A 27,652-nucleotide genomic window follows, 5' to 3' on the forward strand; every position below is an offset into this window, starting at 1 on the left:
TAACAGGACTACTGCTTGCTATAATAGAAGATTTAAATAGGAAAAATAACATCATAACTCGAATATTTGGAATGCAATAGGAAATCACTATACCAAAAACCAGAAGAATCACAGTCTACACATGATCTAAGGCAAAAGGCCAAGAAGCAATAGAGAACCACAGTCTAAACAGCTGGTAGCAATACCAATGTGATTCAGATGCTGGAATTTATCTGTTAAGGATTTTAAAGTAGTTGTAATAACAATGCTTCAATGATTAATTGTAACTTCTTTTGAAACAAATTTAAAAATGGAAAATCTTAGCAATGAAATAGAAGATATGAAAAAGAACCAAATGGAAATTATGGGAATGAAAAATACAATAAGCAAAAGAAAAAGCTCAAATGAACTCAGTAGTAGAGTGAAGATAATAAAAGGTAAAATCAGTGTACTTGAGGACAGATCAATATAATTTACTCGAGGTTTACCTTGGCCGGGCGCGGTGGCTCAAGCCTGTAATCCCAGCACTTTGGGAGGCCGAGACGGGCGGATCACGAGGTCAGGAGATCGAGACCATCCTGGCTAACCCGGTGAAACCCCCTCTCTACTAAAAAATACAAAAAACTAGCCGGGCGAGGTGACGGGCGTCTGTAGTCCCAGCTACTCGGGAGGCTGAGGCAGGAGAATGGCGTAAACCCAGGAGGCGGAGCTTGCAGCGAGCTAAGATCCGGCCACTGCACTCCAGCCTGGGCGACAGAGCGAGACTCCATCTCAAAACAAAAACAAAAACAAAAAGAGCCTCAGAGACCTGTGAGACAGTAACAAAATATCTGTCTCAGGCTCCTAGGGTGTCGCTTTTCTAGCTGCCCAGCTGCAACTGCAGACCCAGGCATCCCTGTGCTCTCAGGGGCCCGGGGTCCGGGTCCCCCTGCCCCTTCAGGCTTGGAAGTGCTGAGTCCCACTGCCTGGCCTCTCCCCACTTCCAGTGCCTGCTCTGATTTTGCAGCAAAGTTGTGACTGAGCCTGGGTGTTGTGACCCAGCCAGGTGTGAGCACACTTGGGGCAGCGCTGACATGCCAGCCCCCTGCCACCTCGGCCCCCTCCAGACCTTGGGCACTGAAGACCAGGGACAGCCTGAAGCATGGGGACTGGGCTGTTAGTTCCAGGTGGAGTCCACACCACAGAGTGTGAACTTATGGTGCTTTTTCCAGGCTCACCTATGGCCGCCCATGGACCAATCAGCACATACTTCCTCCCTTCTGAAGCCTATAAAATCTCCAGACTCAGCCAGACTCATGGATATGGCAGGATGACCTGCCTATGGATAGGAGTTGCCCACTCCAGGTCTCCTCTCCACTGAGGGCTGCAGGCATTGGGACGATCTGCCTGCAGATAGAAGCTACCCACTTCGGGTCTCCTGCGAGCTATACTGCCACTCAATAAAGCACCTCTTTGTCTTGCTCATCTTTCAGCTGTCCTTGCATGTACCTTGTTCTTCCTGGACGCAGGACAAGAACTTGGGGGTCTGCCAAATGGCAGGGCTAAAAGAGCCGTAACCCAAATAGGGCTGAAACACTGCCCCGTCACCACCCCTGCTCTCCATGTTGTGGGTGACGAGAAGGAGAGAAGAGCTGCAGCTCCCTGAGCTAGGGCTGTGACACCCTCTTTGGGGCTCTGCGATTTCTGGCATCTCCAAGCTTCCGAGTGCCACTGCATTCCCCTCATCCAGACGTGGATGCCTGCAGTGGAAGCCGTGTGCAGTACAGCCTCGCATGGAGCTGGCACCTGTGCCAGCACCTGAGCTCCCCACCCCACCACAGCAGCCAGCATGCCTGGCTGTGCATAGTGGCCAGACCCTGAACTCACTTGCCCACACACGCCTTGCCACTCCATGCCTGGCTCAGCCCGGCAGGTGTGGGATCTGGGCCTGTAGTGTGAGCCGAGCGCAGCCTGCTGGGCTGAGTGGGTGGAACAAGCCCAGCGGGCACAAGCAATACTCAGGCAGAAGGTGCCACTAGCCACAGAGGTTTCTGGCTGGCGAAGTGACACCCTAAGGATCCCGTGATAGAGCTACTAACATTTGTATCATCAGAGTCTTTGCAGGAAAGGAGAAAGTGTGAGACTGAAAAGTATTCAGAGAAATAATGGCTGAAAACTTCCCAAATCTGGTGAAAGACAAACACAGATTCAAGAAGTTGATTGAGCTCCAAATAGAGAAAACAGTCCAAAGCCATACTGGCACATCATAACTAATCTTCTAAAAACTGGAGATTAAGAAAAAAGAAATCTTTAAAACAGTCAGAGAGAAACAATCAGGAAGGAATGCTAATTCAAACTATTTTTGCAGTACCTATAAAAGAAATGATAGAGGCCATCTAGAAGTGGTCCAACATTTATCAAGTGCTGAAAACAAAACCGTCAACCTTGAATCCTGTATCAGGTGAAACTAGCCTTCAGGAATAAAGGGAAAAATGAAGACATTCTCAGATGAAGAGAAACAGTTTGTTGAGACCTACCCTTAAAAAATGGCTAAAGGAAGCTCTCCAAACAGAAATAAATTAACAGAAAGAGGCTGGGACCTAAGAAAGAGAAAGAAGGTAGAAGGAAGGGAAGGGGAGAGGAGGGGAGGGGAGGGGAGAGGAGAAGAGGGGACGGAAGGGGGAGGAGGAGAGGAGGGTTATGCATGCAAACACTGATTTTAAGAATGCAGTACTGAGTATGTTAATATCAGATAAAGTAAGTTCAGAGAAAGAAAATTACTAGGGACAAAGAGGGACATTATATAATAATAAAGAGATCTCATGTCTATAATCTCAGCACTTTGGGAGGCCAATGTGGGCAGATCACTTGAGCCCAGGAGTTCGAGACCAGCCTCGGCAATATGATGAAACCCCATCTCTACTAACAAAAAACACAAAAATGAGCTGGGCGCGGTGGTGCATGCCTGTAGTCCCAGCCACTCAGGAGACTGAGGTGGGAGGATTGCTTGAGCCTAGGAGGTGGAAGTTGCAGTGAACTGAGATCACACCGCTGGGAACTTCAGCTTGGGTGACAGAGTGAGACCCTGTCTCAAAAAAAAAAAAAAAAAAAAAATTCAATAACTCAATCCACCAAAAATATATATCAGTCTTTAATGTGTATGTGCCAAACACCAGAGTTTCGAAATATATGAAACAAAAACAGAGTTAAAAAGAGAAATAGACAAATCCACAATTACAGTTGGGGATTTCAACACCCCACCCTTAGCAATTGATAGAACTACTAGATAGAAAATCATCAGGATGTAGAAGAACTGAACACCATCAACCAACGGGACCTAACTGATATTTATAGAACACTTCGCCCATTAACAGCACAATACACATTCTTTTCAAATGTCCATAAAATATTCACCTTGATTAAAACAAAAAAACCTTAACAAGTTTAAAAGAATTGAAATGATGAAGTATGTTCTCTGGACATAATGGGATCAAATTAAAAATTAATAACAGAAAGATAACCAGAAAATCTCCAAACCTTTGAAACTATAACTAATATAACCTGAGCAGTTAATGGGCTGGATCATGAAAAGCCTTGTATACTCTATTTAAAGCTCCAGCCCATTATGCAAGAATGGCAAATCACTGAAGCCATTAAGCTAGAAAGTAATATGGGCATATTTTTGCATTAGTAATACAAGTTATAAATCACAAATGCCTGAGATATGGGCAGTAACTCATATAGAGATTGAGACATAAGCCTTGTAGCTTTTAGACCATAGCCTGGGCAACAGAGTGACTCTGTCTTAAAAAAAAAAAAAAAGAAAGAAAAAAGAAAAGAAAAGATATGTAGGGAGGGGGATAGGAGGAAAGAGAAGGAATGAAGTAAAAGATGACCTCAGGTTTCTACCCTGGGTGTCTAGAAGAATGGTTGTTAGTTAATAATGAATTTGTATTTAGACATGTTGTTTTTTTAAAGCTTTTTATTTTGAGATAACCGTAGGTTCACATGCATGTAGGAAATAATACAGAGAGATCCTGTAAACTCCTTACCAGATTCCCCCAGTGGTAGCATATTGCAAAACTATATGGTACAGTATCACAACAAGGATATTGACATTGATACAGTCAAGATATAGAACAGTTTCATCACTGATATATTGGATGTCATCAAAAATATTTTGCTCTGTCAAAGACCCTGAGGATGAAAAGACAAATTATAGACTGGGAGAAAAATACATGCAAAGTGCATAGCAGGCGAAGGACTTATATCTAGAATATGTAAATAACTTTCAAAATTTGCTATTTAAAAAATCAGGCCAGGTGTGGTGGCTCATGCCTGTAATCCCAGCACTTTGGGAGGCCGAGGCAGGTGGATCACCTGAGGTCAGGAATTTGAGACCAGCCTGGCCAACATGGTGAAACCCTATCTCTACCAAAAATATAAAAATTAGCCGGGCTTGGTGGTACATGCTTGTAATCCCAGCTACTCAGGAGGCTGAGGCAGGACAATTGCTTGAACCCGGGAGGCGGAGGTTGCAGTGAGCCAAGATCGTGCCACTGCACTCCAGCCTGGGTGACAGAGCGAGACTCTGTCTCGAAAAAAATAAATAAATAAAAAATTAAAAAAATTTAAAAATCAGATTAGGAAATGAGCAAAAGACATGCACAGACATTTCACTGAAGAGGATATACAGATGAGATTTCACTACACACATATCAGAATGGCTAAAGTAAAAAAAGTGATAACATCAAATGTTGATGAGGATATGGAGAAACTGGATCACTCATCCATTGTTGGTGGGAATATAAAATGGTATCATAGCTGCTCTGGAAAATTGTTTTGTAATTCCTTTTAAAACTAAAATTGGACTTGCCATACAACCCAGCAATTGTACTCTTGGGCATTTATTCCAGAGAAAATATATTTTTGTGCAGAAACTTGCACACAAATGTTCACAGCAGTTTCACATGTAATATTCAGGCCAGGCACAGTGGCTCATGCCTGTAATTCCAGCACTTTAGGAGGCTGAGACAGGTGGATCACGAGGTCAGGAGTTCAAGACCAGCCTGTCCAATATGGTGACACCCCTTCTCTACTAAAAATACAAAAATTAGCCAGGTGTGATGGCATGTGCCTGTAGTCCCAGCTACTCGGGAGGCTGAGACAGGAGAATTGCTTCAGCCTGGGTGGTGGAGGTTGCAGTGAGCCGAGATCGTGCCACTGTACTCCAGCCTGGGCGACAGAACGAGACTCCATCTCAAAATAAAAATAATAATAATAATAATAATAATAATAATGTTTGAAAATCTAGAAACTACCCCAATGTCCTTTGATGGATGTGTGGTTAAATAAATTGTAGTACGTCCATACCATGGAATACTACTCAGCAATAAAAAGGCACACACAACTTGGATGAACATCCAGGAAATTATCCTGAGTGAAAAAAGCCAGTCTCAAAAGGATAGACATATACTGCATGATGCCATTTATGTAATACCATGAACTAACAGAGAGGTGGAAAACAGATTGTGATTGCCAAGAGTTAGGCTTGAGGGTCTGAGGTGACTGTGGCTAAAGGGTAACACAAGAGTGTCTTTTGATAATAGTGCTTTTAAGTATCTCGAATGTGGTTGTGGTTACACAAAGCTATACATGTGAGAAAAACTGCATAGAGCTATACACATATGTACAAAAATGAGTGCATGTATAACTGATGAAGCCTGCATAGGTTCTGTGCATCATCCCAATGTCAGTTTCCTGGTTTTGATATTGTACTCCAGTTATGCAAGATGCTAACATTGGTGGAGACTGGGTGAAGGTTGCAGGAGGCCTCCCTGTTCCTTTATTTTCAACTACCTGTGAATTTTCATTATTTCAAAATAGAAAGTTTAAAAAATCAGTGCGATGGTTAATTTTAGGTGCCAACTTGACTGAATAGAAAGCTGGTAAAGCATTATTTTTGGGTGTGTCTGTGAGAGTGTTTCCAGGGGAGATTAGCATGTAAGTCTGAGTGAACTATGTGGGAAGATCCACTCTCAATGTGGAGAGGCATCAGTCAACTTGCTGTGGGTTCAGAGAGAACAAAAACAGACAAGAGGTGAATATGTCAATCTATCTGCTGGAACTAGAATACACTCTTCCACTCCTGTCCTGGGACAACAACTCCAGGCTCCTTGGCCTTTGGACTCCAAGACACATACCAGTACCCTTGTCCCCCCTGGTGGGTTCTCAGGCCTTTGACCTTGAACTGAGAGTTACACCACCTTCTTCTTTGTTCTGAGGCTTTCAGGCTTGGACCAAGCCTTGCCACCAGCATCCCAGTGAGGTGGGAGGCAGAACTTGACTCCAGAGGCGGGGCTTGGACACAGGATCCAATTGAGGACTAGCTAAAACAGGGAAGGGGTGGAAGCAGCTTTCCATAAGACACTCCCACTAGTGTGTCCATGTCAGTTTACCATTACCATGGCAACACCTAGGAGTTACCACCCCTTTCCACAGCAATGATCTAAGGACCCAAAAATTACTACCTATAGGCTGGACACGGTGGCTCACGCCTGTAAACCCAGCACTTTGGGAGGCCGAGGCGGGGTGGATCACCTGAGGTCAGGAGTTCGAGACCAGCCTGACCAATATGGTGAAACCCTGTCTCGACTAAAAATACAAAAATTAGCTGGGTGTGTTGGCGTGTGATTGTAGTTCCAGCTACTTGGGAGGCTGAGGCAGGAAAATCGCTTGAAGCCGGGAGGTGGAGGTTGCAGTGAGCTGAGATCGTGCCATTGTACTCCAGCCTGGGCGACAGAGTGAGACTCCATCTCAAAAAAAAAACAAAAACAAAAAAAAAAACCTACCCTTTTCCTAGAATTTCTGCACAAACTGCCCCTTAATCTACATGTAATTAAAAGTAAGTATAACTATGACTGCAAAGCTCTCTGCCTATGGGGTAGCCCTGTTCTGCAGGAGCAGTCATGGAGCTGTAACACTGCTGCTTCATTAAAACTGTGTTCTTCTACCCTACCACTGGTTCACCCTTAAATTCTTTCCTGGGTGAAGCCAAGAACACTTGCAGGCTAAGTCCCACTTTGGGGGTTATCTGCCCTGCTGCATCAGGGTCTGCAGCTTGCAGATGGCCTGTGGTGGGACTTCTTCAGCTTCCATGATCCTGTGAGCCAATTCCCCAAATAAATCCTCTCTCTGTCTCTCTCTCTCTCTCTCTCTCCTATTGAATCTGTCTCTTTGGAAAATGCTGACTAATATAATTGGGCTAAAAACTAGCACGACCAGTCATAGCAGGCCTGCAACATTGTCACACCATATGTTTTGAGACATTTTCACTGCTGCTGCTCCCTATAAATGAACAGAGTCCCTGGAAACTTCAATGAGGCATTCTTTTCCAATTGTGTATATTCACAGAGGGACTAAAGGCACTTGTTCCTTGTGTTTTCTGAACCTTGATGTTGTCATGTGATTTTGTTTTCCATTTTGACAGTGCTGTACTTGTGGCTGGATGATCTCACCCCAGCTTTTCTTCTTCCGTGGGATGGTGATGATGGTGTATGTTTTAAAGAGTTCTCTGATTTCTCTCTCTCTTTCTCTCGTTAAAACTTCTTTTCATAGCCCCAAATAAAAATGCTCATTGCATCTTTCCTTCTGCCTGCCCCATTTTGGAATGAGAACGTAAAGCCTTTGGGTCCCCTAAATGTAACTTACACATTTTATGTTCCAGGCTTTATTGAAGCGTCTGAAGATTGAGCATTCAGCCACTCAGGAGTGTCTCACGATTCTAAGCAGCCAGGAAATCCTAGGGCCTTCTTTTGTACCTTTTCCATGGTGAATAACCTTGTATTCAATGGAGAAGAGAGGAGACACATCAATTACACAGAACTATTCTTTGGGACACCTGAGTGTCCATTTAGTCATTACTAATAATGTTAAATAATACAAAATGACAACATGCAGGTACTTTTGAATACTGAGAGACCTGGAATGTAACTTTGGCACAACTTCAAAGCCACAAGTGCTCCAGTTTATGTCTTATTGGAACAAATCACTTCCCCTTAGACTCCCACAAAGCCTCAAAGATGATGACAAAAAGCAATATCATTTCCTTCTTGTCTGGAGAGAAGAAATAAAGTCAGAGAGCCCCATGTTTCCCGAATGGATGACTAGTCAATATTACATGAGAAGAGCAAAATCCGTCTCCTTAACTGAGCCCCTCATTCGCCATTTATGGGGTTCTCAGTGCTTTGGTATCAGCTCTGGTCACAATGTTTGATAGTGAGAGAGACATACCTATTCATTTTGGGAGAGAAGATATCTCGTAGTATTTCTGATATAGCGCCTTGAATTCTTGAAGGAAAAAAAAATTGGTTTATGTCAATGCCAGGGCATTGGTGCTATTACTGAAGTTCTAAATCCTAGGGATGACTTAGAGAAGATTTAAAGACCAAAGTCAGTAAGTGGAGGTTTTTTAAAACACCACAGATGGCTTCCCCTCCCCTGACCTTTTTAAGGGTCATTCCTAAATGAAGCAAACTAACCACATACTGAGTGATTCTTATACCCTAATCCCTGTACATTCAGCCTTTCTTAATGAATTAAGGGATGAGAGAAGATGCTACTAGATTATTTTTCTGGAACTGACACATAATTGTTATGTTATGAAACTGATACATAATAGCTTTGTTACCAAGATGTTTTAGCTGTTTGTTTGATGGTTTGTGCCTGTTAGTTTTGTTTGCTTTGGATGGTTTTTCCTTTAATGATTGTTACATTTCAAGTGATCTGACTCTAGCTGTTTAGGGATCTTTCTGAGACTCTCTCTAGGCTGAACAGGGACAAACTCTTGTGTGTGTCTGGGAGTATAACATAAGTGCCCACGTGCCTGCCAGTCTATCTCAGATGCCCTGCGGTCATAGTGGGGTTTGCGATCAACAAGCCTCTTCAGAATGCCCTGGTTTTCCATGGTGATTCTCACTAGCTCGCGGTTCCTCGTTTCTCTATTTAAGCTGAAAAACACAAAACCCTGAGACGGGTGAAGAAGAAAATGCTCATCTTAACAAGTGGGGGAGATGAAGTCATGAGATCATAAATGCCAGGCTGTCTAAGTGCAGGGAGTAACCTGTCCTGCTGAGCCCACAGGCCACTGGGGCAGCCTGTTGATCCGCACTGCACTCCGGGAAATGTACACAGCATTTGGAGGTTTATATCAGTGGTCCTCAACCCTGTTGCCCATGAGAAGATTCTACTTCATTGATCTGAGGTGAACCACGCACACTGGCATTTTGTTAAAATTCCCCAAGGATTATAATGTAAAACCAGGATTGAGAACTTCTGGTTGGGGGAAGGTCTCCCTGTGGATAAATCCCTGGCGACAAGTTTTGGGTCACCTCGCTTGCTCCTCTCAGCTTTCAACTTATACCAGAATATAGCAGGATATAGGAATGGCATCTTGACCATCTCCTCCCCCCACACCAAGTTCTTTCTCTTGCATGTGCTTCTTTTGTATCCTAATCACACTGCATTGTCATTATTTCCATAAATAGCTCTCCTACAAGACCTTGAGTTCTTTGAGGTTAGGAAATATACATCTCATTTCATCTCTGTTATTCCTGGTGCCTAGCACATAGTAGTTGCTCAGGAAAGATTTCTGGAACCAGTTTTAAGAATGTCACATCATAGCCCCAGCCATGGTGCTATGGTCCAGATGTCTGTGTCCCCAAAATTCTTATGTCCAAATCCTAACCACTAAGGTGATGGTTAGGGGGTGCGCCTTTGAGAGATGATTAGGTCACCCTAATGGAATTAGTGTCCTTATGAAAGACGCCTGAGAGAAACCCCTTGCTCCTTCTGCCGCATGAGGTTACAGTGAAAAGATGGCTGTTTGTGAAGCAGGCCCTCATCAGATGCCGAATTTACTGGCACCTTGATCTTTGGACTTCCTTGCCTTTAGAATTATGAGAAATAAATTTTTGTTGTTTATAAGCCACCAGTTTATACCATTTTGCTATAACACCCTATAATGGACTAAGACACATGGCCACCATCTTATAAAAGTGGGCAGTACATTCTTGTGACAAACTGAATAGGACTCTGAAAAGTCTCTTAGATGAAATAAAAGCTCTTTAATGCTAGAGAAAGGTCCCCATTTTTAAAGTTTTCATTCTGTGTAACATGGTCTGTTTGGTTCTCCCTCAAGATAACTTTCCTTAAGTACTCCTCTGGCTTGGGAAAACCTCACACTAAAACCCAAGAGGAAAGTCAATTTTGACTTTTCAAAACTGAAATGAAGACAAAGAACATTACCTCTTGGAAAAATATTCATTCCAGCAATCCACCTTGGCAGGGCCACGATGGGCATTTGCGATTTTCTGACACAGTTGCTTGTTTTCATACTCGATTTTGTTGATTTTCTTTTGTTCACCCTGGTAAGAAACCACACCTCACCGTGGTGACACCATCAGTACACTGCTCCCACACACAATGACTTAGTGTCCCCCTCCTCTGAGATCGTGGGAAAGGGGTGCATTGAGGGCCACAGGGGAGACTGGGAGCAGAACTTAAAAGACTGGGACACTGGGTGCGGTGGCTCACTCCTGTAATCCCAGCACTTTGGGAGGCTGAGGCAGGCGGATCACGAGGTCAGAAGACTAAGACCATCCTGGCCAACATGGTGAAACTCTGTCTCCACTAAAAATATGAAAAATTAGCTGGGTATGGTGGCATGCGCCTGTAATCCCAGCTACTCGGGAGGCTGAGGCAGGAGAAACGCTTGAATCTGGGAGGCGAAGTTTACAGTGAGCTGAAATCATGCCTCTGCACTCCAGCCTGGGCGACAGAGTGAGACTCCACCTGGAGGGTGGGGGGGGAAGACTAGGGGTGACGTGTGTGGGAAGGAGTGTTAACAAATCTTTGAGTAGATGGGTATTTAGAAGGCTCTGAGAAATTGAAACTCTTTAGGAAATGGACTGGAAGTCAATAAAATACATCTGCACATCTGCAAGCAGCGAGAACAAATACCTGTAGTTTGCTCAATTTTAAAATGTGATGTGTGTGCGCCACTGGAGGTTTGGTATCAACAGTAGGCTTCACTGGAGAAGGGGGATAAAAGGGAACAATGTTACATCACAGGAATTCCAGTAGCGGCCTCAGAAAACCAGCACTAGACAGTGTCCTTGACTAATGAACACTTTTGAATTAGGACCTTAATGCGACTCAGAAAGTTTGGTTTGGTTTAATTTATCAAATGGACATCTCTGGAGACTTTTGAGCAGAAACAAAAGAATAGTGAAAGTAAAATTTACAGAGATAAATATCCTTTTAATCCAATGAAGAAGCCTCTCTTCCAATCCTTTTCCAATATTTTTAGCCTGTCTATTGGCTTCTGAAGTCCTATCCTCTTTCTAACGTACTTTGGCTTTAAAGAGTTGAAGGGAGTATTTCCATCCAGTGAACTCCCTGGTGGAAGATACATTTTATTATTGGTGCTAATGCCCTCTTGCCCAAATTCAGCAGTTAAGGCCATATCATCCCAAAGCTGTGACCTGGTCTGGTTTACTGTCGATCTCTTTATGGGTTACCATTCCAAAATCCCTGATAGCGGTGTCCAGCCCAAAGTGCCCACATACCTATTTGTATTCTATTCTTGTGAGATATGTAGTGGTCAAAGTCCAGTTTCTTTCTGAAGGTTGTGCTTTGCCTGTGATTAGAGACGATAACAGGGTAGGCCAGATAATCCAGGGAATTGTTCATCTTCTCTTCCTAGTCTCACTTCAGAAATGAGGTACCCAGACTCCTCTGTGAGGTGCCTAGCTGTCCCCATGACAAGCTGTCATAGTTACCCAGTTATGACATCAGGGACAGGTCCCGGGAAGGGAGTAGGAGCAGCGGAGCATGGCTGGCTGCCTCTGGGCTTGTGTTTTTAATGCTAACCTAGGCTCAAGTCAAGGAACTCGAAAGCTTTCTCCCCTGCTTAGAATGCAGATGCTGCCAGCCGACACCAGAAGGAAAGGAGTGGTGTGCTGGGAGGGGTGGCCAGGGATGGGGTGGGGTGAGGGATACAGAAATTCCAGCCTCGGTTACACATCTTGGGCTATCAGCTAAGTAGTCTCCACTGCAATAGCTTGCCTGAAGGTGCAAGACCACAAGTTTTGGGGGAGGAGAAAGTTGACCCTAATGATAATCTGATCCAATTCCTTTTGCAAATGAGGAAACTGAAGACCACAACAGCAGCAATGTTACTCAAGAACCAAATTAGTGGCAGGGCTGGGCTCAGGATGTGGGGTTCCTGAATTCAAGGCCAAATTTGCTCTTTGCAGGAAGGGAACTGCCAGTCTTTCATGGCAGTAGGGGAGGGCGGCTTTCCTCCAGTACAGACTATCTTTTGTACTTAGTGGGAGTTCAGGAAATGCTGAGTGGCTTATGGTGGGCTGGCATCTGCTCCAGGAAGGGCTGCAGGAGTCTGATTGATCTCCACCCCAGCACAGGGTGTAGCACCCACTGGGTGCTCAACGCATTTGTTGATGAAGGACCAACACTTATTGAGTGCTCGCCATGCAGTGCTGGGTGCCTTCCTTGAATGTCACATTTAACCCTTCCAGCAATCACCTGGGCGCTTGATTCTGTCAAGCGCCCAGGTGATGCCTCCACAGCAGGGAGCCGCTCACGAGCCGAACCCCGCGGTCCCTGTAATCCTGAAAGACTGAAGGAACCTCTAGGTGTACCCCCGCCACAGAAACGTTTATTGGGCCCTGCATTTAATTCAGGGAAGGAAGTTACGGCGCTTCCCAGTGTACAAAGATACACAAAGATACACAAACGGCCTGGACCGGGATGGGGCGAGGATTCCCGAGACTCGAGGGCGGTGGCGTCTCCCCCCGGGGACGCGCCCAGCAGTGGCGCGCTGGGCCCCCGCGTCACGGCGCCCGCGCTCCGCAGCTCCCGGAGCCCGGCGGGCCCGCCCCTGGGGCGGGACTGGGCGGCTCCCGGCGCGAGGCCCCGCCCAGCTGACCCGCCGCTCTCCGCCTCGCTTGCTCCTGCCGGGCGTGCTGGGCCCCGCCGCCGCCATGTCGGGCTCGTTCGAGCTCTCGGTGCAGGATCTCAACGACCTGCTCTCGGACGGCAGCGGCTGCTATAGCCTCCCGAGCCAACCCTGCAACGAGGTCACCCCGCGGATCTACGTGGGCAACGCGTGAGTCCCCCCAGTGAGCCGGCCGCGCCGTCCCTCTCGGGACGCCCCGCCCACTCGAGGCCGGGGTCGGGGTGTCGCGAGTCTTGGGTTGGGGGAGCCCGGGCGCGATCACCCCTCCGGGAGCCACAGCGGGGGCTTGGGAGGTGGCTGGAGTCGACGCCTACCCCCGCGCGTGGGGCCAAGTAACTGGAACCCTGCCTGGCCGGGCGCGGCCATTCCCCGTCGCGGGGTGCACGGAGCCCGGGGGGCGCCTGCCCGGGTCCTCAGCCGCCACCCCCGTGGGGCTTGGCCTTGGGCGGGGTCGGGGCTACCATGTTCACTTAACAGGTGGCCCTCGGTCGCCCGGCCGGTCTCCTGCCAGCGCGTCATGTGACAGCTGCCTGGTTCTGCAGTGAGGTCACCGCGGAATGTCTGCCTTCGCCGCCATGGCAACGGGCCGACGTCACAATTCGGGCATGGAATTTTCCTGGCCCGGCAGTCCCGGATCAGGGAACCTAAACACCCCAACGAGCGAGTCCGGGGAGCTGGGCCGGGATTTCCAGGCCCCCACCTTCCAGATGTGGTTTGATTTACAGGAGATTCCAGAACGGTCCACTGATAATCCCCCTAAGGACCTGAGCCACTACCTAGAAAAGGCTCTTGACCTTTCACTCCCAGGCTCTGTCACCCTGGCTGGAGGGCGCGATCTCGGCTCACTGCAACCTCTGCCTCCTGGGTTCAAGCAATTTTCCTGCCTCAGCCTCCCGAGTAGCTGGGATTACAGGTGCCCACCACCATGCCTGGCTAATTTTTGTATTTTTAGTAGAGACGGGGTTTCGCCATATTGGTCAGGCTGGTCTCTTGGCCAGGCTGGTCTCAAACTCCTGCCCGCCTCAGCCTCCAAAAGTGCTGGGGTTACAGGCGTTAGCCACTGCGCCTGGCCAGTAAGAATTTTTTTTAAATTTAAATTTAAAAATTTTTTGTAGTAAGAATGTCTAATCAGCAGGAGAGAACTAGTGTTAGAATTCTCAGATGTGAAATTGGAGCCACAAGAAAGAATAGATTAGCATGCCTGTACAGCCTTGGACAGGCTCAGGTTGGATTTTCATGAGACTCTGAGGACCCAGTTACCAAAATCCTAAGCTCCATGGCTCAGCCCAAGGATGGCATGTTGAAAATTCAAAACTAACCCTCCTCCCATTTTACAGAGGAGGAAATGGTGGCTCAGAGTGTGTGAGGGACTACAAGGACAGGGTCAATGTCTTGTTCATGTATGTATTTCCTGACCTCTGCTAGGACCTGCTGTTCAGCCTGCCAAGGACTGCCACAGAAATGGGGTTCATCGTGGAACTAGAAGGGGTCCATCAGGCCCTAGCCTCATGGGGACAGTTCTCATCCATTCCATCATTCATTCACCAGTCTGAGTGCCTACTTTATGTCAGGCACTGTACAATGTTCATTCATAGTAGAGATAGTAATAATGATAATGGTAAATTTTTTGAATATTGAATTATTAATAGTATTAGAGGCCTGGCGCGGTGGCTCACACCTGTGATCCCAGCACTTTGGGAGGCTGAGGCAGGCGGATCACCTGAGGTCAGCAGTTCAAGACCAGTCTGACCAACATGGTGAAACCCCGTCTCTACTGAAAATACAAAAATTAGCTGGGCGTGGTGGCTGACGCCTGTAATCCCAGCTACTTGGGAGGCTGAGGCAGGAAAATTGCTTGAACCCGGGAGGTGGAGGTTGCAGTGAGCCGAGATTGTGCCATTGCACTCCAGCTGGGCAACAAGAGTGAAACTCCATCTAAAAAAAAAAAAAAGGCCGGGCGCGGTGATCTCAGCACTTTGGGAGGCCGAGACGGGCGGATCACGAGGTCAGGAGATCGAGACCATCCTGGCTAATGCGGTGAAACCCCATCTCTACTAAAAAAAAAGAAATACAAAAAACTAGCCGGGCGTGGTGGTGGCGCCTGTAGTCCCAGCTACTCGGGAGCCTGAGGCAGGAGAATGGCGTTAACCCGGGAGGCGGAGCTTGCAGTGAGCTGAGATCTGGCCACTACACTCCAGCCTGGGTGACAGAGCAAGACTCCGTCTCAAAAAAAAAAAAAAAAAAAAAAAAAAGTATTAGAGAAGGGAGATGAATGGGAGTGACTCTTCAAAGGATTTTTTTCTATCAGCCACTGCTTTACAGTCTTGTGCAGTGTCCTAAGCAGGAATAAACAGAATCCCACAGTGTCAGCCAAAGGCTTCAGGAATTGCAAAGCTCTAGAGACACCCTTCCTCTTGCTCCAAGCAGCAAGCAGGCCTTGTTAGCCTCAGGAACGCCGCTTGCTTGGGCAGCTTGGCCATTCAGCTGTCATCACTTCCCAAGTGGAAACCAAGGTTGTGCACGTCTGGTGTAGCCAGAGTGGCAATTGCTGATGGCCCCTGTAGAAAATACATCCCTTGCCCTCTAAGCACATCTGACTTTGTCTTGGCCAGGGGTGTGGAGGTTCCTCAACAGGGAGGATCAATGAGCACCGAGCACCAAGAGGACGTGGGCTCCATCCCCTTAACAAAATCAGGGCTGCAGCCATGTCCTCACAAGGCAGAGACAGAGCCTGTGTGAGCCACATTTGCCAGGCCTTGGGGGTTTTGCAGCAGATGTGGGCATGAGAGGCAGAGTGAGGTGGAAGATAGAGCAGGGCTGGATGTCAGGAGAAAGGAGGTCTTCTCCCAGCTCTGCCACCAGCAGCACATGGGGCCTGTGCTCATCCCTCTGCCCATCCTGTTGGCCCTGAGTTCAAGCTCTGTTAAGCAGGGATATTGCCATCCTTGTTCCTCACAGGGCTGCTCGCAGTGAGCAAACAAGATCACATAGGAGGTGACATTTTATAAAGTATAAACTGCCATTTGGGCTGGGATGTTTTGTGAGATGAAATAAAAGGGCCTTTTCACCATTCAAACCAATTATGATTTTTATTTTTATTATTTTATTTTATTTTTCAAGACAGAGTTTCACTCTGTCACCCAGGCTAGAGTGCAATGGCATAATCTCGGCTCACTGCAACCTCCAACTCCCGGGTTCAAGTGATTCTCTTGTCTCAGCCTCCTGAGTAGCTGGGATTACAGGCCTGTACCACCACACCTGGCTAATTTGTGTATTTTTAGTAGAAACGGGGTTTCGCCATGTTGGCCAGGCTGGTCCCGAACTCCCGACCTCAGGTGATCCACATGCCTCGGCTTCCCAGAGTGCTGGGATTACAAGTGTGAGCCACCGCACCCGGCCTTAGATCAATTATTTTGTAACCTCCCATAGTTCTGTTGGGGCCACTTACTCCCCAAGTACTAAATCACCTAAAAGAGCTTTGGAAACGTAGCTAGTGGAATGTGGTAGGTAGGATCCCTCTAGGGGGCAGGGAGGGGGCTGCCTGGCGCATGACAAATTTATTTTTCTGCACTCATTCACCGCTTATTTATTCAGCACCTACTATGTGGCAGGTACTATAGCAGGTGGTGGGGAAACAGACTTAAAGCAGACATGGTTCCTCTCTCAAGGAGCTCAAAGCCTGGATATCTAAACACAGAAGCACAATCAAGCATTAGAATCGTAGTGCTCACTACCATGTCCGGCTCTGTCAACGGAATAGCCCATTTAATACTCATAACAACCTCAGGGAGAAGGCACTGTTATCCCCATTTTACAGAGAGGGAAACTGAGGCACAGAAAGGTTAAATGGCTTCTTAACGTTGCCTGGCTAGTACCTGGGCTGGGTGCAGACCCAGTTAGTCTGGTTCCAGAGCCCATTTGTAACCAGTTGGCTATGTACACCCCCACCACAGCTTAGGGAGCATGGGGCCAAATGGAATGGAGGGGAGACAAACCCTGCAGAGGGTGTGAAAGATGAGAGGGCACATTTCTCCAGAAAAGGTGGGAAAGAGCATTCCAGAGGGAACAGCATGGCTATGAAACCACCAGTCTATTTGGGGAAGCTGCTGGCAATTCGATATGGCCAGAGTCAGGGGGGAGGTCATAAGTTGAGGCAGGAGAAGCCGGCAGGGGCCAGAGCATGGAGGGGTTCCTTGCTTTGCCAAGAGGTTTAAATCCTTCTTCATCTTCCTCCCCCTGGGGCTGCCATTTGGTTGGTTAATCATCCCCACCATTGTCTCCCATCCAGGTCTGTGGCTCAGGATATCCCCAAGCTGCAGAAACTAGGCATCACCCATGTTCTGAACGCGGCTGAGGGCAGGTCCTTCATGCACGTCAACACCAATGCCAACTTCTACAAGGACTCCGGCATCACATACCTGGGCATCAAGGCCAACGACACACAGGAGTTCAACCTCAGCGCTTACTTTGAAAGGGCTGCTGACTTCATCGACCAGGCTTTGGCTCAAAAGAATGGTAAGGGACCTCCTGCCAGGGAAAGATGGGAGGCAGCTTTGACTGGACTGTCCCTCTGGAAAACAGGCCCGCAACAGGTCTCTTCTTGGAAACCTCCTTGTTTCCCATCTTCTGGGGTAAATGACAGAGCTGTAGGTCTTTCTCTGCTCACCTGGCTGCCTGTCAAGTGGCCCCGTGTGTCACAGGATGTGCAACTCATTCACACCATGGCAGCCCCAGGGTCCTTCCATTTGATTGCACTTTGGCTGGAGGTTGGTTTCCAGTTGCTTACACATCCCCCATTCAAACAGCTGTAACGATGAGGAAGATGTGTTAATGTGTTCATGTGCATGGCAGGAAGTCCTGAGGTGAAGGAGCATGGGGGCTGGTTGATTCAGCAGTTCCGTGGTGGCATCTGGACCAGGCCCTTTCCCTTTCTCTCTTCTGCCACCTCAGTGTTGGGTGCTCCCATCGTGGTCCCAAGATGGGATCCGGTCACCACATCCAAGCAGGACAAAGTACAGCAGATGAGGCACTGCAGCCATCTCTTCCCACCTTTTTTTTCTCTCTCTCTCTCTCTCTCTCTTTTTTTCTGAGACGGAGTCACACTCTTGTTGCACAGGCTGAAGTGCAATAGCGCGATCTTGGCTCACCGCAACCTCCACCTCCTGGGTTCGAGTGATTCTCCTGCCTCAGCCTCTTGAGTAGCTGGGATTACAGGCATGTGCCACCACGCCCGGCTAATTTTGTATTTGTAGTAGAGATGGGGTTTCACCATGTTGATCAGGCTGGTCTCGAACTCCTGACCTCAGATGATCCGCCCACCTCGGCCTCCCAAAGTGCTGGGATTACAGGCATGAGCCACCGGACCCAGCCACTCTCTCTTTTTTAAAGAGACAGGGTCTTGCTATGTTTTCTAGACTGGTCTCCAACTCCTGGCCTCAAGCAATCCTCTCACCTCAGCCTCCTGAATAGCTGGGACTGCAAGCCTGTGCCACCATGCCTGGTCTCTCTCTTTTTTTAAGAACAAGTAAAACATTTCCCAGAAATTCCCCTCACATCTCATTGGCTAGAGATTCATGTGACTGCCTGGCAAGGGGAAAAGGGGTAGCTGTGGTTGGCTTAGGTTGGCAGTCAGCAAACCACAGCCCCCCCAGCCAAATCTTCCAGCCACTTAAAAAACACTTCCTGCAGCCCCCAAAGATAAGGTAAGACTGAAGGAGAACTACCAAGGTGCTGGCAGTCACCAAGGCGTTACAGCAAGAAGCCTTAGAAGGCCACAAAGCAGACATCAGCTGAGCAGGCTGGGCCACTTGCCCTTTCTCCCTTTCTGCTTTTAGCTATTTCTCTCAGCTCCTCCCTTAGCCTCTTCCTCCCTCCCCACCCCAAACCCTCCCAGCGGAGGGGACCCCCATGAGGTGTGGTCAGCCTCGGCTCTACTACTCTGATGATTCTTGGGCCCAGCAACCTCACCGTCTGAATTATTTCCAGTAAACACAATTTTCTAGACCACTGGACAGCGCACGCTCAGGGCTCAGAGAGAAGCTTTACTGTGGGAGTATCTGCAGACTTTGCTGACAGGCCCCTCATGGTCCTTCCCGGTCACTGTCGCCCTCCACCCTGCCCACCCCCTCCACTCCAGCTATACTGAGCTCCTCACCCTGTGTAGACATAGGCTGGGTGAAGGGGCAGGATTTTGTTGTTCTCATGTAATATCAATTGGTCATTCATTCAGGGAATTTCAAGCTCTCTGACTTTGTTTCCTCTTCCCAAAACCTGGGAACATTCTCTTTTTTTGACCTCCTGTCTCAGTCCAGGTGTGCTGGGTCTTCAGTCTGAAAAGTTCTCTCTGCCTCTCCCTACCCGGTCCTCTGGCAAAGTCCACCTCGTCCTTGGCATGGTGTCCTCTCTTCCATGAAGCCTGCCCTCAGGCTGGGTCCACTTTGTTCCTTATCCGTCTCCTTAGCACATAGTAGGTACACCACAAATGATTAATGAGCAAGTGATGAAGAATTCCATGGGCTCTAATGCCAAGTATAAATGCTTCCAAGAATGAGTGGCTAAGTGAGTCAACAGAAACATGCTGGCCTCCGACAGGGTGTGGGGTCCAGGGACCCATCACTGAGAGCTGGGTGGGATGGCTGAGGATGCTCAAGAGGGAGCAGTCACTTCCAGCTGGCAAAACCAAGAGAGGCTTCATGGAGGAGGTGGCATCTGGGCTGGGCTTAGAGGAATGGGAGGTTGAACTGGCCCCTTTCCCAGTAGGCTCTGTGTGCACTGGGCGTACAAAGTATGTTCTAGATGGTGAGGTGGCTGCTCTGCAGAGGGTCTCATTCCTAGGGTGGGGCAGGGGAAGCCCCATTCTGAATATTTTGGGCATACAGGCCAGAGGGTGAATGGGCAAGAAAGTGGAGGACTCCTGCTTCCTGATTTGGAAGGCATTGAGAAAATAGAGTGGTGTTTTGCAGGTAGGGTGATGGGAGCAGAAGAGACTCTGTTGGACTCTGGGCTAGCAGATCCCTTGCCAAACAATGTCCTTACAGAGCTGTTAGTAGGTAATAATTCACTCAGCTAGTCAGGAAATATTTATTGAGCACATGGTGTATGCTAGAGATTGTAACACATCCAAAAATCAATGCCCCACATTTCTTGCCTTTGTTTTTTTTTCTTTTTTCTTTTTTTTTTTTTTTTTTGATGGAGTCTGGCTCTTGTCACCCAGGCTGGAGTGCAGCGGCGCAATCTAAGCTCACTGCAACCTCCACCTCCCAGGTTCAAGTGATTCTCCTGCCTCAGTCTCCTGAGTAACTGGGATTACAGGCATGTGCCACCATGCCCAGCTAATTTTTGTATTTTTAGTAGAGACGGGGTTTTGCCTTGTTGGCCAGGATGGTCTCGAACTCCTGACCTCAGGTGATCCACCCACCTCGGCCTCCCAAAGTGCTGGGATTACAGGTGTGAGCCACCGTACCCAGCCATTTCTTGCTCTTAAGGAATTCGTCCTCTGGGAGAGAAAAGTCGATCTGCGCATGTCTGGCAATGACACGGGACCAGGGCTGCTGTAGCTGAGGGTGTACCAGGTGCCACCAGAGGATGCCCAGTATTGGGTAACATTTATTGAGTGCTCATGGATGCCAGGTGCTAACCTAGAGGATTCATGTGTCATCTCTTTTAATCTTCTAACCACCTTGCACAATGGGTACTGTTGGCCAGATAAGAAAACCGAGGCACCTTGAGGTAGGTAGGTCATGAGTTAATAACCAGTGTATTGGTCAGGATTCTCTAGAAAAAACAGGACCAATAGAATATACAGTGGTCCTCCGCATCTATGTATGGGAACTGGTCTGGGTGCTGTGGCTTTACAGGTTACCTTGTGCCATACGTGTGAAACAAGGGCCTTCTGATGGCCAACCCACCCTTAATGCTGGCCAGTCTATTTTACACAAAGTTTTAAGTTTTCCTGGCGTCAGAGTACTCCATAGTCTCCCTTATATCCTGTCTTGAAAATTTTCAACATAGTTCCTAGTAGGGTGGGCTTATTTGTGCCTGACCCATGCTTCTTCGAGACAAAACACCACGCTGACACCACACACACACCACGAAACAAAGAACAGGTAAAAGGGCACACACACACTTTTGCAGTGTATGTGCACAGTGTATGTGGGTTCCACATCTGTGGATTCAACCAACCGCAGACTGAAAATATTAAAAACAACATAAAAAAATGTTATGTCTGTACTGAACATGTGCAGACTTTTTTTCTTGTTATTCTCTAGATGATATAGTCTAATAACTGTTTACATTGTCTTGGGTATCATAAGTCATCTGGAGATGATTTAAAGTATAGGGGAGGATGTGCAGAGGTTATTTGCATATATGATGTCATTTTATAATCAGGGACTTGAGCATCTGTGGAGTTGGGTATCTGCAGGAGGTCCTGGAACCAATCTCCCCTGTGGATATTGACAGATGGTGTCTATTTTTTATATATATATATACACACACACACAAAATATTAAAATATGTTATATATATTTTTTAATAAAAATAAACCTGTATATAAATACATAATATATAATATATATTATAAATATAGAAATACATAATTATATGTAATCTATTTTACATAATTATGTTTTAAATTTAAATTTAATTGTATATAATATTAATATATTTTATATAATATAAATATATAATTATATTAAATATTTTATTTAATATAATTATATCTAATATATGATATAATTTTATCATTCATAATTTTATATAATATATAATTATATAATTATATTATATAGTTATGTGTTATATATTTACATATAAGATATATGTTATATGTAGTCTCTATATATTACATATATTTTTTTTTAGGACAGAGTATTGCTCTGTCACCCAGGCTGGAGTGTAGCGGCGCAATCTTGGCTCACTGCAGCCTTGACCTCCCAGGCTCAAGGGATCCTCCTGCCTTGGCCTCCAGGTAGCTGGGACTACAAGCATGCATCACCACCCCTGGCTATTTCTTTCTTTTTTTTTTTTTTGAGAGATGGCATCTTACTATATTGACCAGGTTTGTCTTGAACTCCTGGCCTCAAGTGATTCTCCAGCCTCTGCCTCCCAAAGCGTTGGGATTACAGGTGTGAGCCACTGCACCTGGCCATATATTATTTTATATATATTTATTATATTGATTTTTATATATATATGATTTATTTTAAGGGATTGACTCATGTGCTTCTCAGAGCTGGGAAGTCTGAAGTGAGGCAAGCTAGCAGGCTGGAAACTTTGGCAGGATTTCTGTGTAACAGTCGAGGTGTAATATGTCTTCTCAAGGACACCTCAATCTTTGTCCATTAGGTTTTCAACTGTTTTGACGAGGCCCACCCACATTATCAAGGGTGGTCCCCTTTTACTTAAAGTCAACTGTCTGTAGATGCTAATTACAGCTACAGAATACCTTCACAGCAATATCTAGATGAGTGTTTGATCAAGTGACTGGGCATTGTGCATTAGCCAAATGGATGCATTTAACCATTACAATCAGTCAGTCAAATTTAAACCTGGGTTCATATGGCTTCAACAATGTGGGTTTTTTTTCTTTTTTCTTTTTTTTTTTTTTTGAGACAGAGTCTCACTTTGTTGCCCAGGCTGGAGTGCAGTGGTGCAATCTCGGCTCACCTCAACCTCCGCCTCCTGGGTTAAAGCAATTCTCCTGCCTCAGCCTCCCAAGTAGCTGGGACTACAGGCGCACGCTGCCATGCCTGGCCAATTTTTTGTATTTCAGTAAAGATGGGGTTTCACCGTGTTGCCTAGGCTGGTCGTGAACTCCTGAGTTCAGGCACTCCACCTGCCTCAGCCTCCCAAAGTGTTGGGATTACAGGCGTAAGCCACCACGCCTGGCCTTTTTTTTTTTTTTTTTTTTTTTTGGTGAGACGGAGTCTCGCCCTGTCACCCAGGCTGGAGTGCAATGGCTCAATCTGAGTTCACTGCAACCTCCGCCTCCTGGGTTCAAGCAATTATCCTGCCTCATTCTTCCGAGTAGCTGGGATTATAGGCGCACGCCACCATGCCTGGCTAATTTTTTTGTATCTTTAGTAGAGATGGGGTTTCACTATGTTGGCCAGGTTGGTCTCGAACTCCTGACCTCGTGATCCACTTGCCTCGGCCTCCCAAAGTGCTGGGATTACAGGCATAAGCTACCGCACCCGGCCCCTTGCAGGCTTCTGACAGCACAAATGGGTTTCACCCACTTTCCTACTCTGTAGGCTCATCCACCTCATATCTGTGTGCTGCCTCCATGTTGCTTCTGCTAAGTGGTGGGCTGGTCATTCTTTGTATTTATCCTTTCTACTGTGGATGGGCCTTTGGGGGTTTCTAGATGGGGTCCATGATGTACAGTGCTGCCTATGAACATTCTGACCCATGTTCGTGAAAGTGAATATATATCTCTATTGGACCTGGGCCTGGGAGTGGGATTGCTGGGCCAGAGGGGATGCACGTGTTCAGTTTGAGGAGAGACCGCCTTGCCACACAACTTTCCAAAGTGGTGGTTCCAATTCACACCCCACCTCCCCCAGCCATGCAGAAGAGTTCCAGTTGCCCCGTATCTTCACCAGCACTTTGGGTTTTCCATCCTTTTCATTTTAGCCATTCTGGCGGGCACACAGTGGCGTGACATTGTGGTTTTAAGTGGCACTTCACGGAAGAGTCTTGACTGATGCCATGGTGTGATGGGACGCCCCCAGCTCACCGCGTCTCCCCTGTTTCTTACAGGCCGGGTGCTCGTCCACTGCCGGGAAGGTTACAGCCGCTCTCCAACGCTAGTTATTGCCTACCTCATGATGCGGCAGAAGATGGATGTCAAGTCTGCCCTGAGCATCGTGAGGCAGAACCGTGAGATTGGCCCCAACGATGGCTTCCTGGCCCAGCTGTGCCAGCTCAATGACAGACTAGCCAAGGAGGGGAAGTTGAAACCCTAGGGCATCCCCGCTGCCTCTGCTTAGAGGTCTGCGGGGGAGGCCGTGGGCAACGATGTCCCGAGCTGCCATGTTTAGGAAACACACTGTACCCTGCTCCCAACATCACAAGGCACTTGTCTACAAGTCTGTCTCCACACAGTCCTGGGCCACTTTCCCCACCCTGGGGAGTACACAAAGAAGCTTGCCAAGGGGTGCGTCCTCGCTCCCCAGTTGTCCTGTTTCTGTAACTTATGATGTCTTTTCCCTAGGATGGGGGCTCAGAGGGGGAAGGCCTGTGGCCTGCATGCTTCCCGATGGCCCAGGGCAGGAGGTGTGTGGAAGTGTAAGGCCTAGGATGCTCATAGAGGTCCCTCATGACCTCCCTTCCCCTACTCCCAAATCCTCTCTTGAGTGGGGACCTCAACACCTTGAGCCCTAGTAAAGGAACTATGCAAATGCAGGCCACTCTCCCCGCCACGTCTGTGCTCCCCACTGTCCCCACAGCCTTCCACACCCTGTACATAGGCAGAGCTCTCACGTCTTGAGGTCCGGAGCTGGGGCGGGGGTGTCTGTCAGTCATTAGTGGATGGAGATTCCCATAGCAAGGCTGCATTGAATGATTTCCTTAGGAAGAATGGTCCCTACACAAAGAGGCCTTGTGTGGGCAAACCTGGAGAACCCTCCTAAATCCATAGAGTTTTCAAAATGTGAATCTTTGGAAGCCTTGAGTTCAGAATCTGCTGCTCTGGAATATTTCGCTTTGACCTTATCTCAGTCACTTCATTTTTGAGAAGAGTGATGCCTTGGGCATGCTTCTTTTTTTTTTTTCTTTTTTAGAAAACAGGGTGTTGAAGTCCAACCTATTTAAAAACCCCACCATTTGGAGAATTACAAGGGTTTTGTCCTGAATTACAGCGCTGGCAAGCCCAAGCCACTCGTGCTAACTACTTTTTGTCTCGGTTGCTATTCCAAGAACAGAAGGAGGAAGTTGGCCAATTACAGCGTGTGTGCATGGGTGTGTGTGGGGGGGTGCCTCTCAGAAATGCGGCCAGAAGACGAGCAGGGAAGTGAAAAGTCCCAGGCACACACCCTGCCCATTGCAGGTGGCTCTTAGAGCTCTCTGGTGCCAGCATGGGATTCCTGAAGTGACTCAGCCAGGCAGACACGAGACATGGCGGAGTATCCAAATGGATCCTTTCCTGGTGGTAGAGCAAAAAAACCCAAACACAGTCAGCCTTTCAAAAGACTTTCTAAGGATGATATTGGAATGCACTAGCCCTCACATGTGTACGCACATTTGCCAGAATATAAGAGTTTTGTTTTAAACACAGTCTTGTTAGGATTTTACATTATTGTTATTATGGAAAGTGATTGTGATGCTATTTATCTTCAGGGTCACTCTGGAAAAAGAGAAGGTCCTCAGCCATGCCCCCAGCACCTTGCACATAGTTGTCTGATAAAAGTTTAAGAAATTAAACGCTTTTTGAGCACCAAATATACATAGGGCATTGTTCTGGTGGGTGTTTCACGCTCCCAGAAGCCTGAATTCATGGTAGGATCACTTGCAAGGCCTTGTGAAGGAATCTTACCTAAAATGAAATATCAGGGACTTTTGTTGACTATTTACAACTCAGTTTTACATTTAAATTCAGGCAGTGTTAATATGCCAAGGTGGGGAATGTGTCTTTTTCAGAGTTGGCCAGGAGCTCCTGGCTGGGACACGGAGAAGCAGGTGTGGTGTAAGGCCTCACTCCCGGCTATGAAAGTCTCTGATCACACAGGAGCAGTCCTGCCCAGCCTGGTCATTTGCTGTCCACTTTTCTCTGTGACCACAGCAGCCCTGAACAACTAGGATGTGTCTTCTTCTCCAGATAGTGAAAAAGGTGTCCAGATAAACCCACCTAAGTGAAATGGCCATCCTCTAAACTGGGTACCTCACTGCACAGCTTCCAGGTAGCCTTCCAACTTAATCTAACTTGAGCCTCACAATAACCCTGTAAAGTCAGTAGAGCTTGTTCTTGTATTGTGGCCTTTATTAAAAAAGGAATTGAGGTTCAGAATGATGAAGGGCATGGCCCCCAGGGTTGTCCAGCTCTATAAGGTGGAGCTGGGTAAGATTTTGGGTTTGCTGCTCCTTGAAGCTGGATTCTTTCATATGATACTCTTTTGCAAGAAAAGGGCTCCCTGGGATTTCCAGGTGTACTACACATGCCCTCGATCCAGCCCCGGAGAAGCAAGTAAAAAGGGTGGGTCCCTCATAGGCTAGAACGTGCAGCTCTTTCTCCAGGTGGGATGTAGTACCCCTAAGTAGAGCTTTCTGCTCTGCTCCTGGAAGAGGCTAGGGAGCTGGGGCTGGGGCTCCCCTCCCATGCCCAGGCAGTGGTCACCCCATGGGACAGGCACAGCTACTTACGTGAACACAGCAGGTTGGTGTGGCTGGCTAACTAGGACCTCTCAAAAGCCTCTGTGGGGGCATGAGGGAGAAAAGGCATGAGGGAGAATTACTGCCTTTACTTTGGAACTACTTTTATGCTGATAACTTGGGATTTCTTGATAGTCCTTCACCCCCAAAACCCCGTATTTACTTAACGAGGTTTAGCTCCTAGTTTTTCAAGTAAAATAAAAGTCTCTTGTGTAAGAGCCAACATATGCCCAGTTGTGGATGGGAGCTGTTCCTGGACAGCCTTCTACCGCCTGGGAAGTGTTGGAACAGGAACTCAGGGTGCCCTTACCCCTTCCCCAGACCTGATCCCTTTCTTTGACAGACAGAGCACCATCCAGGCAAAATTAGAGCGCCAAATGGTTTTCTTCTCAATCTTAAAGCAGTATACCGTTCCACAGGTGGTCTGTGTCCCTGCCACTCTGAGTTATCCAGAAACCACCACCTACAAATGAGGGGACTCATCTAGAAGACCTCTAAGGTCCCTTTTGGCTCTGAGGGGTCTCAAATAATCCCCACTTGGAATTAAGCACCACAAGGAAATTATGGGTATGTGAGTCATAATGTGATGGCCAGCAGGTGGCGCTGCCTTCCACCCATGGTGATGGATGGTTCGGAAAGGGAATGTTGGGGCCTTTTGTGCCACAAGTTAAGATGCTACTGTTTTAATAAAAATAAATAAATAAAGCAGTGATCTTCAATATGAAGACATGAGCTTTTCTCGCAGGAAATTTTCTTTTTCACAGAACTGGTGTCAGGAATCACTGAAGGGCTAACAGTGATGGTCCTTCCAAGTCAAGGTTTTAACCTAATTGGAAATAGAAGACATTTCAGGTTGAGAGAACAGATTGGTTGGAAGCTTAAATTTTGTTGCCTCTTAACTCCGCCAGATTTTAGGGTAATTTGATTGTGAAAGAGTGAATTTTCTGGACAGAAAAGGGAGAGCTACCAAATTGTTTTTTTCTTTTTTAAAGGAAGTTTAATGTCCATTGTATCACAAATCAGTGTTAAAACACCAAAACTGTAACCAAAATAAATGTCTTATATTACAAAGGTATCTTTTTTTTTTTTTTTTTGTCCTTCTTATCACAGTTGATTTTCTTTTATGTTTTTATGCTTAGCTTTTTTCGTGAGGGCTTAGCTTTTATATTTGCTTTTTCTAACTTTTAAAAAATAATCATCTTTAAAACATAGCTGTTCTGAGCTAGTTATAGGTTCCATGATGGTCCTGTTTATGCAGTAGATATTGATGAACATCTCTCCAGTACC

At 46.9% G+C, this 27,652-nt stretch overlaps 2 protein-coding genes across 3 annotated transcripts; one reads left to right on the forward strand and one right to left on the reverse strand.

Moving 5' to 3' along the window:
• Nucleotides 1–7,733: 7,733 nt before the first annotated feature.
• Nucleotides 7,734–11,709, reverse strand: CFAP97D1 (CFAP97 domain containing 1). 2 transcript variants are annotated; one of them, XM_008012516.3, is made up of 5 exons: nt 11,586–11,709; nt 10,978–11,048; nt 10,264–10,382; nt 8,251–8,307; nt 7,734–7,797 (listed from the first exon to the last, which is right to left on the reverse strand). In XM_008012516.3, the coding sequence occupies exons 1-5, from the start codon at nt 11,707–11,709 to the stop codon at nt 7,734–7,736; spliced, it is 435 nt and encodes a 144-aa protein (XP_008010707.2). The 2 variants fall into 2 exon arrangements, with proteins under 2 accessions (XP_008010707.2, XP_008010706.2); XM_008012515.3 differs by lacking the exon at nt 7,734–7,797 and adding an exon at nt 8,843–8,966.
• A 1,238-nt stretch (nt 11,710–12,947) lies between these two features.
• On the forward strand, nt 12,948–27,440 carry DUSP3 (dual specificity phosphatase 3). The gene is made up of 3 exons (XM_008012514.3): nt 12,948–13,147; nt 17,286–17,512; nt 23,759–27,440. Exons 1-3 carry the CDS (start codon nt 13,023–13,025, stop codon nt 23,962–23,964), a joined length of 558 nt encoding a protein of 185 aa, XP_008010705.1. The 5' UTR covers nt 12,948–13,022; the 3' UTR covers nt 23,965–27,440.
• Nucleotides 27,441–27,652: the final 212 nt, after the last annotated feature.

This window comes from Chlorocebus sabaeus, chromosome 16 (assembly GCF_047675955.1).
Source record: "Chlorocebus sabaeus isolate Y175 chromosome 16, mChlSab1.0.hap1, whole genome shotgun sequence".
Taxonomy (NCBI): Eukaryota; Metazoa; Chordata; class Mammalia; order Primates; family Cercopithecidae; genus Chlorocebus; species Chlorocebus sabaeus.

What these genes read in the sequence shown, in the direction of transcription:
- CFAP97D1 (XM_008012515.3), bottom strand. Translation starts at nt 11,709, where the DNA reads ATGAACAATTCCCTGGATTATCTGGCCTACCCTGTTATCGTCTCTAAT. An exon ending in TAAAATTGAGCAAACTACAG is followed by an intron (nt 10,383 to 10,977) that starts GTATTTGTTCTC and finishes GTTTCTTACCAG; the next exon opens with GGTGAACAAAAGAAAATCAA. An exon ending in AATGAATATTTTTCCAAGAG is followed by an intron (nt 8,967 to 10,263) that starts GTAATGTTCTTT and finishes TGTGTTTTTCAG; the next exon opens with CTTAAATAGAGAAACGAGGA.
- DUSP3 (XM_008012514.3), top strand. Translation starts at nt 13,023, where the DNA reads ATGTCGGGCTCGTTCGAGCTCTCGGTGCAGGATCTCAACGACCTGCTC. An exon ending in CGGATCTACGTGGGCAACGC is followed by an intron (nt 13,148 to 17,285) that starts GTGAGTCCCCCC and finishes TCTCCCATCCAG; the next exon opens with GTCTGTGGCTCAGGATATCC. An exon ending in GGCTTTGGCTCAAAAGAATG is followed by an intron (nt 17,513 to 23,758) that starts GTAAGGGACCTC and finishes TGTTTCTTACAG; the next exon opens with GCCGGGTGCTCGTCCACTGC.